At 35.6% G+C, this 9,653-nt stretch overlaps 1 protein-coding gene across 1 annotated transcript in view; it reads right to left on the bottom strand.

The window, feature by feature from the left end:
* Positions 1-9,653, bottom strand: part of LOC119595216 (coiled-coil domain-containing protein 6-like) — a 23,293-nt gene that overhangs the window by 1,883 nt on the left and 11,757 nt on the right. Inside the window, 11 exon segments of the mRNA XM_037944383.1 lie at positions 2,857-2,888; positions 3,615-3,875; positions 4,107-4,125; positions 5,258-5,280; positions 5,613-5,657; positions 5,746-5,868; positions 6,393-6,422; positions 6,737-6,902; positions 7,780-7,786; positions 8,542-8,793; positions 9,544-9,653. The exon segment at positions 9,544-9,653 is cut by the window's right edge and continues 48 nt beyond it. Of these exon segments, the coding sequence (XP_037800311.1) occupies positions 2,857-2,888; positions 3,615-3,875; positions 4,107-4,125; positions 5,258-5,280; positions 5,613-5,657; positions 5,746-5,868; positions 6,393-6,422; positions 6,737-6,902; positions 7,780-7,786; positions 8,542-8,793; positions 9,544-9,653 (1,068 nt within the window).

Here is a 9,653-nt window from a genome sequence, read left to right as displayed (position 1 = left end):
ATCTGGCATTTGATTTTATTAAGGAGAAGGTTTTAATAAATAATAAAGAAGTAAGGTATACTCAGCAAATAACTAATAATGATAGTAATAATAACAAATGTATTTATAATAATTATAATAATAAATGAATAATGATAATCAGTAATTAATAAAGTACAGCAAAAAATAAAAACACCAAATAGGGGTCATACCAAAACCAGAATGATAGAACACTAGCAAGATAATAACAAAAAGAATAACAGTTATAGAACAATAAGTGAATATGTGCATTTGCCTGAAAAAGTCATCTAAAGGTTTAAACTTTACTACCACCACTTCAAAGCAATAGAAAAATTTATTAATTTATCATACACATTCCATTTTGCAATATCAATTTGACACAATTTGCAATAACATATTACAGTAACTGCTCTTAACTTTAACAACTTTTTACCACGACTTCTCTTGAGGTCTGAATTAATAGCTAAGCACAATAGCAACCAAGATGCCTAAATAACAAAAATATTCATACAGACTTACGTGCAACTTAGAAACGTCCGAATAGTCACGGAGGTGCCGCAATTATGCAGCTTGAAGCTTAGTAAGACCTTCTACATGTTAATATTCCAAACAGTGAAATCTTTGTACAGAAAGGCTGTCTTGCATTTGCTTAGGTATCAACAAGTTTGCATCTGAATAGTTTCTGAATTACTCTTGTTAAAGGGTATAGTCTACACCATTCTGTATATTTTTATTATCTAAAAATCTGGATGACAAATTCAACCAATATAAAACATCAATATCACAAGTTAATAATGCTCAATAAGTCACCATGCTTATCTGTGCAATACAGGTGTACAGGAATAACAGTTATGCAAGTTGCAATTATTTAAAAACTCTGCTATGTATATGAAATAAAGCATTAATCTTTCTCTTTTTTTCCTGGTTGGAGGTTCGTCTCTTCAGGAGAATTTGCAGTTTACAAGTTCCCAGAAAAAACTGATAACATAACAAAAGCCTTTAATAAACCACAGGAACCTAAGTTATAGGTTATTTAAATATGACAGAGAATATCCTTTACCTTACTCCAACTTTGAGGTCTTCTTGAATATTGAATTGAAATGACAAAAAACAATGACTGACTTTCGAATGTCTGTCACACACGTGCACGTACTCACTCACTCACACAGATGCACGCACACATATGCACTCACTCATACGCTTGCACACATGATCTCACTCGCATTCACACACACTATAGAAAAATATATTTTCTAATATCTAATTAAGTAAAATCAAGTCTGCTACTTACAAATCACTTCTTTTTTATAACTGGATTCTCAAAATTCAAACAAAGAGCAACTGAAAATCAAACACTTTTCTATACATATTGAAACAACTTTTACAATTCACATATTATACCTAACAGTATTCACAAAGTCAGCCATGGCATTTCATCCTCTGTCATTAAAAAGCATTCCAATTTTCCCATTGAAAAAGAGAAAAACTAAAAACTAAATTCTAAAAAAAAAAAAAAAAAAAAAAAAAATAATAATAAAAAAAAAAAATAAATAAATAAATAAAGTAAAATAATAATAATAATAATAAAAAATCACAAATTTACATGTGGCTGTAATGGCAGTTATGGCATTAGAATAAAAAAATAAAACCATTTGAGATTTTAGCAAAATGAAAAAGCCTGAAATGAAACAAAAATCTGTATATGCTGTTTCTATAAGCATTATGCCTTCTCAACTTCATTTTTTTATGGGGTTGGGGTGGGAGCAAGTTTGCATACATTATCACCATTGGAAAATGGAAAGGAGGGAGCGAGAGAGAGAGAGAGAGAGAGAGAGAGAGAGAGAGAGAGAGAGAGAGAGAGAGAGAGAGACAGAGAGAAAGACAAGACAGAGGGGAAAAGAGAAAAAGACAGAGACAGAGAGAGAGAGAGAGAGAGAGAGAGAGAGAGAGAGAGAGAGAGAGAGAGAGAGAGAGAGAGAGAGAGAGAGAGCTGACTTTTTGAGCATGTATCTGAATTCTATCATTTCAAACATGTTAGCTGAAACATGATGCAATTCTGAGTGGGTAATGAGGAAATCATCATAATAACAAAAAAAAAAAAAAAAAAAAAAAAAATAAAAAAAAAAAAAAAAAAAAAAAAAAAAAAAAAATCATAATATCAACAATAATAACATTGTATTATAATAATAATAATAATAATAATAATAATAATAATAATAATAATAATAAAATAAAAAGAACAAGACCCATAACAGGAGACAGTGTTTTACATTATCAGGCAATGTTAAGAGCCATTTACCCACACACAGATGAAAATACAAGAATCTCGAAATAGATCTGTGTACCTAAACTTACAAATAAGAAAAAATATGTTAGAGCAATCTAAACGCACAGAAAAAAAAAAAAGTAATATCACTCGTATTTTTTACGTCAGACTCATTAACTGTCCGACTCTGAAACAATCTAACTGAAAGGAAACGAAAACCTAAAGCCATGACGGCCACAGACTATTCATTGGCGTGACCACGTGTGGAACCCTAGAGCAGTGAGACAGAGGTACTTTAATTGCTTCACGTCACCGGAAAAAAAGAAAAGAAAAGAAAACGTTTCATTACGTCCAACTACTGACAAGTTATCCAACATTCGGAACAGGATGTGCGAGAACCAAAAACTACCGATACTGGTTTTTTATTTCCTTTCAGTTAGAATCTTATTTTTATCCTCTTTTTTTTCTCTTTTTTTTTCTTCTCTCTTTTTTTTTATTTTTTTTTTAATTGATCATCATCATCAATCTCTTTCTCACCATCATCATTACAGTGTAATTCATATATCACAAATTAGGCTCATTAAACAAACCCATTAACTGCCTCGATATGACTGCAAGCCATCTGCAAATATTTCTTATAAAAAATCAATAAATAAAAGTAAAACCAAATAATTATAATAATTAGGGAAAAAAAAAAAAATTACACTAAATATAAAGCAATCAACACAAACGGGTAAAAAAAAAAAAATAATAATCTATACGTAATAATAATAATAGAGCGTTACAAGACTAACTGGCATACATGAATACTTTTTCTTATATATTTTCTCCTATTTCTTTTCTCTACAGACTCCCTAATCTAGTGCTCCTTGTTGGCTGAGGGGGATGAAGAGCTTGGTTCATAGTCCCCACCCTCGCACTTTAAATATATATGCCGCCAGTATCACAATTGTCACAACAAGCTATCATGTGAAAAGACGTAAATTAGACGTAAAAAAGAAAAAAAAGGTAAATAAACAAAAAAATAAATAGAAAATTTTTTTTAATGAATAAAAATAAAACAGACAGGTTGACAGAGAGGAAACTGATGCAATAAGATATTAAGACTATCAGAGAGAATAAGAGTTTGCTAGTATAACCACAGAAAAAAATAAATAAATAAAAATAATAATGACAATGAAATGAGAAAGAAAACAAAAGAAAAAAAAAAAAAAGAAAAAAAGAAAAGAAAAAGGAAAAAAGATTAGTAAAACATAAACGGAAATAAACTACACTTAGATCTCAGACTGCCGCAGCCTCCGCTTGCCCTCGCCTCTCACCTTCCTTCGGCACATCAGTTCCGACTGACATCCATGGGTGAGGGGGGTGCGAGGGGGTGCGGGGAGGGGGGCAGCTGGGGGGCGGGCACGGGGGGAGGAGGTGGAGGGGGATGGCTGGGCGGCAAGGAATTGGTCGCTCCTGAGGAGGAGGAGGAGGAGGAGGACCCTGAGGGCGCCGCTGGGGGGTGGTGGGGGCCAGGGGGTGTGGCCAGCAGCGTGGAACTGGTAGGAGGCGGAGCGATGGGCTTGACGAAGCGCTCCTGGGAGGTGCGGGTCCCATGTCTCTGGAACTACGGAAGGAAGAGAGAAATGGAACAAACCTTTAGTTGGGTTGCCTGGGGTTTCATTAGAATGGCTACATTAGCTACCAGTATTTTCTATCTATCTATTTGTATTTGTGTGTGTGTGTGTGTGTGTTTGTACGTGTGTGTGTGTGTGTGTGTGTTTATACGTGTGCGTGTGTGTGTGTGTGTGTGTGTGTGTGTGCGTGTGTGCGTGTGTGTTTGTACGTGTGCGTATACATGTGTTTTTGGTGCAAGCCTGTGTGAGGGTATCATATGCAAGTTATATCACTTATAAATGTAAGTAAAACAGATAACAGATTATAGTTACCCTTATACATTAGAAAAAAATCATATTATTATCAAGAGATCATAATTACAAATATCATTCCATTTCTGTGAAAACACAAAGAAAAGAAAATGTAGAAAAAAAAAAAAATTATTAGCAAAATGGAAAACTAGGGAGGAAGCCAATATTACATGATCACAGTTATTTCCGCAAAAAGACGACGACCAAGATATCAAAATGACCCAAAGGCACAAACCAACCACGAAAATAGTTAAGTACACACTTGAAATACAACTTAAAAAAAAAAAAAAAAATAACACTCTCCTTAAACAAGAGTGTATAGTAAACTAGGCCTGAGATATTCTTCCTACAAAAACTGTATTCAAGTCTTGCAAACGTCTAATTCTCTATGATCATTTACTCTTTTCACTCAAAGGCCCTAAGAAATTTTCGATACACAAAAGCTACAGCGCTGGGGTTAATGTCGACATGAAATAAAATTCAAAAGCACCGGGACAATGTTTCCTCCACTCCCTTGTCTCTGGTTTAGTAATAGCACCAAAAAGCAAGAGTTCAGAAAAACTCTTGGGCTAACTCACTCACTCTATACTTTACAATGACTCTGAACTAAGGCTCACCTTCCTTCACTAATCAAAAGAAAGAATGAAAAAAAAAAAATAATAATAATAGCATATAGTGATAAAACACATGCTATCTCTAACTATAAAACACACTAAAACCATCTAACAATGTATATCTATGCATTAACATAGTAACTAATAAAAATAACCAAATTTAATATTTCCATAGTTATAATCACACATACTAGTTCTATCTACTTGAAAAAATACACTTCTCAAAACTATGCTCCATAATCAACTGCAATTCATCAACTCTGTCCTACACTTTCAAAATATTTCAATGCCTTTTCTCTCTCTCCCTTCTTGTTGACCCCAAGCTTCTTAGGAGGCATGTGATCCAAACTGACATTTGAAATGTGATATTTCTACATATCAAGCAAAATGAAGGCAAAATGCTGCTTTCAAAACTTTTTTTTTTATGTTTTCTATATATTCTCTCTCTCTCACTCTTCTTTTAATGCCTTGCATTGGCTAGTTTAAAAACCTGCAATATATTCAAGTCATATACCCTATTACAAAATCTCTTATATGTAAATGAATATCTTTTAACAAGTACATTATGGCTGTTAAGATAGGATGCAACACTTGCAATAAAAAGAATTTCTAAACATGAACTTAAAATGGCCATCTACTATCAAGGAATGATTCCTGATAAATATTGTGAAATTTAAATGCCTCTCTCCAATTTAATGGGACAAAATTGTACACATAAGAGGATGGCCTTGGCAGTTGTGGACCTTCTATTGAATACATGTGACCTGGGCTTTCCTTTATTAAAAATAGTAGTTGTTAGAAGATTGATGATTACATCAGTACCTTATCCTGTATTTGCCGGGCCATGCTTATAGCTGTCACAACAAACTGACTAATTATGTCGGGTATGGTTATAGGTGTTATGATGTGTTAGAACGGAAAGTTCCACTACATGTAGCAGATTCCCAGGCCAAACGGCAGGATGGTTGCCAAAAGTCACCAGAGTCAGTGATGCCGAGAGAGTTCTGATACCATCACTGAGGGTTATCTTCATATGTTGATGAATATGACGTATAAAACTTTCATTTGTAAAGGAAATCTCAGGGATACAAGCATGTCAAATCTATAAAATGTCATACTTCTGGTTAATAAATTTTGTATTTATTTACACAAAATCTGAAATCATCTGGATTTATTTGCAACTAACAGGGTATATTGTTTTTAATATTAGTTGCCAGAGAACTTTTTCATCATAGCAAATGTGAAGCATTTATGTAATCATAAGAGAAAACGTTCCTGAAACCTTGATTCACAGGCTATATTATATAATATGGCAAGATCCCATGATCTTTGGGGAATTTCAAAAAGCTGTTTGGTTTTTGTCTACCAATATCATATGACTATTCAGAGCAGTAAACTAAAACAAAAACATTCAGTATTAAGAACACTATGTTATTTAAAGTGTCATCCTGCCAAACGATATCATGACGCCATAACCCCCCCCCCCCTAGATGTGAAGCAGACACATTATGAATATCTATTAATCTTGAATGTATTTAATCTTAATTCCTATTTTTTTTAAACATTATTATTATATTATTTAAGAACACTTGGAGAACTCACACTGTATTCTGAATTGATGATGTAAACAGTCTTCCAGAAAAATGAAAAAGCATTGTACCCTAATCTTATCCAATGAACAAAAGTGGCTTGGGACACACATTCAGAGCAAGAGAGATGGACATTCAATGGGAAAGAAGAGACACAAACCTAACTAAATGAACTGTTTTCACTGCGACAAATGTAGAAAAGGTACGAATGAGAATGAATGCCTTCTCTTACTGAAGATATTCATTCTCACTCATACCTCTTCTACAAATCTACACACCCAACTCCTTACTCTTACTCTACCACTACATAAAAAAAAAAAAAAAAATTCTTGCACCATCATAAAACCCTGGACTTACTGCAGGTGAGATTACAGGTGGGGGAGGTGGTGAAGTGGAGGGCAGGTAGGAGGGCGGGGGGGCTGTGGGCGGTGGGTGGTGGAGGATCACCTGGCCGCAGTGGGGGCAGCGGCCCATGGGCTTGGGGGGGAGAACAGGTCTCTGCCGCCACTGTAGCTGGATAGACCTGTGGGGAGAGAGAGAAAAGCAAGAAATAAATAACATGGGTGAAGGTGGGGGTGGGGGAGAGAGAGGGAGAGAGAGAGAGAGAGAGAGAGAGAGAGAGAGAGAGAGAGAGAGAGAGAGAGAGAGAGAGAGAGAGAGAGAGAAACATGTAAGATACAAGAATAAGATTATAACTTTTATCCAAATCTCACATGAGGATCTATATCAACCCAAGCACATCCGATTTACATTTTGTCCCCTGTAGTTTTCAGTGAATTTTGTTACATACAGATGGCTCCACATGTGCTCAGCTGGCAAGAAGTCTATCAGTAGGCCCTTGTGACCGACTGTGGGAAAATGTGCTTTTCTTTTTATTACAACTAATATCAATTCTGTTATTATTGTTATTGATGTTATGATTATAATTGTTATTTATATCTTGGTAACATTTAAGACAATGAAATAATACAAAAGACCCTTTCCAATAGTCAAGGAAAAGGGTAAACAGGTGAGACAGGTAGGACTAATAACTGATTCCTTGGTGACTAAGCACTTATAGAGCCATCTACGTGTAAATACAATAAATAAATTTAAATTACAGTGGGCATGGCATGTATTCTTGCCATCCGTGCCGATTGGGTTTAAATTGGTTTAACATCCTCAGATTATCCTAAAGACAATCAAAACAAAGTCTTTACCCAGGGTAAGAAATTATAAAAGTACATTACATCATGGTGATAGGCAATAAAAGAGCAATAATTATACTGTATATAGAATAATGAATCTGATCCTACGAATTCAAAGTTCAAGCAAATACAAAGCAGGTATTGAAAAAAAAACATCATTATAACACCAACACTATTAAGCCTCTCTTTACTAAAATTCAAGGCAATGAGTACCCTGAATCTAAATACAATATAGAAAATGAGAAAATTTTATGGTAAACCCATGTACCTAAATTAGGATTTTTTTTTTTCACTTTCAAGGCCTCATTATTAAGAGAGAAATAGAACACAGAATTACCTCAGTCATGGGGTCTGACCCTGCATGTTTAACTCTGCTAATAGTGCTTCTAAATTTATACATCAAGCTTTCCACCATTTACCTTATTTTTAAGCCTGATACTTAACTCAGAACCACGTTTGTAACAGTAACTATATGTTTTAAGAAACTTGAAGTGAATCATAACTGTCATCTATATATTTGACCATTCAAATAAGAATTTCACAAAATTAGATGCACTTGTTGGCTGCAAGTTATGGAAAGCAAAAATTCCAACCACTAAATCTGGCATTCAATCTTTTATTTATTAGTCTGCACAAAAGATTCCAATCCTTCCCTTTCCTATACCTGGGTCATCAACCAAGGTCAGTTGGTGAGGGGAGCTGCTTCTTAGCCAAGAGACATGACAGAACCAAATCCACTACACTACTCTTGAAGGAATACTTTAAAATACCTTACTCATAAGATCTGATTAGCAATCAAGAAGTTACAGTATGTATTTAACAAAGACGGCAACTACAACACCATCAACAATGGAAAATAACGATTATACCCAGCCAGAGGCTCTTGCCATAAATCCAATAAATAAATCCAAATTCACAGGGGTTTTGCATCCCCCTAAAATCTGAACCCCCTTCACACACCACCCCATAACCCACCTGGGGAGAGTGGCCTGGAGGAGCTAGGTGAGGGGTTGTAGGGCACAGGGCTAGAGAGAGTGCGGTGCCGCTGTGATGCCACCTCGTTGTAGTGCCGTTCCTCCTCCATTTCCAGGCTGGATTCTGACTCAGAGAGGTGGCGGCAGAGGGCCTCCCGCCGCTCAATCTCCATCTGGAGCTTCCTCTGCAGCCGGAGGTTTTCCTCCCGGATCAGCCGCTCCTCATTTGCATATTGCTGGGTTGTGCGGTTGTCTGTGTGGGGGAGAGGTGGTCATCTTTTATGCAGGAATCCATAGCGGATTAGATGTGCGAGACTGCCAAGTGTAGGTAACCACTAGCTGCAGCTTCGTTTTTGTCGTGGACAGGTGAATGTATTTTTTTTTACCTATCTGAAGATGGCAAACCTTCAAAACTGTGTAGGCTGCATCCTCAGTTTCTGTACACTCTGCTCACAAGCTAGAAATCTAGGACAACAAGAACAACCTCTACTTGTATACAGTACTGAAATCTACCTGTGTGGCAACTTCCTCATTCTTTTACCAACTACATAAATAAAAACCACACAATGCCATTCCTGACTGAAGATACAAACTCAATGCTACAGTCACCAGGTCTTACTGTAATTCCTTATCCTCCATGTTGATACAGATATCCAGTGATAATACTTAGAAGTAGACAGACAATGATGCATCATATCACTGGGTGATATGCAATGATAGGATATAAAAGGATATTTGGATATGCAACTATTTCATCTTATTTAAGAAAAAATAAATAAAATAAAAAATAAATAAATACATATTTATATCTAATTATAATAATAATGTGTGGTTGTCTGGAGGTGATCTTGGTTTTGACTTTGAATCATTTGACTGACACTATTAAAGAATAACAATAAATAAATAACTAAAGATAAAACAAAGGGTAAATCATCCACTAAAAAATATGTACCTAACTGATCCTTTGCCTTCCCTAACCCAACAAGCAACTCCTCTTACTAACGTTCTTCCTGGGCACTTGTGAGCTGCTCCCTAAAACGGGTGACCTCGTTGCGAAGGTGTTGGATGTGCGACGAGAGGTTGTTGGCCCTGTCCCCTTGGTTGAAATCTGCA

The sequence above is a fragment of the Penaeus monodon genome, chromosome 35, assembly GCF_015228065.2.
Source record: "Penaeus monodon isolate SGIC_2016 chromosome 35, NSTDA_Pmon_1, whole genome shotgun sequence".
NCBI classification, from domain to species: domain Eukaryota; kingdom Metazoa; phylum Arthropoda; class Malacostraca; order Decapoda; family Penaeidae; genus Penaeus; species Penaeus monodon.
Note: the sequence above shows the minus strand (reverse complement) of the source record. Positions and strands in the feature narration are given on the sequence as shown.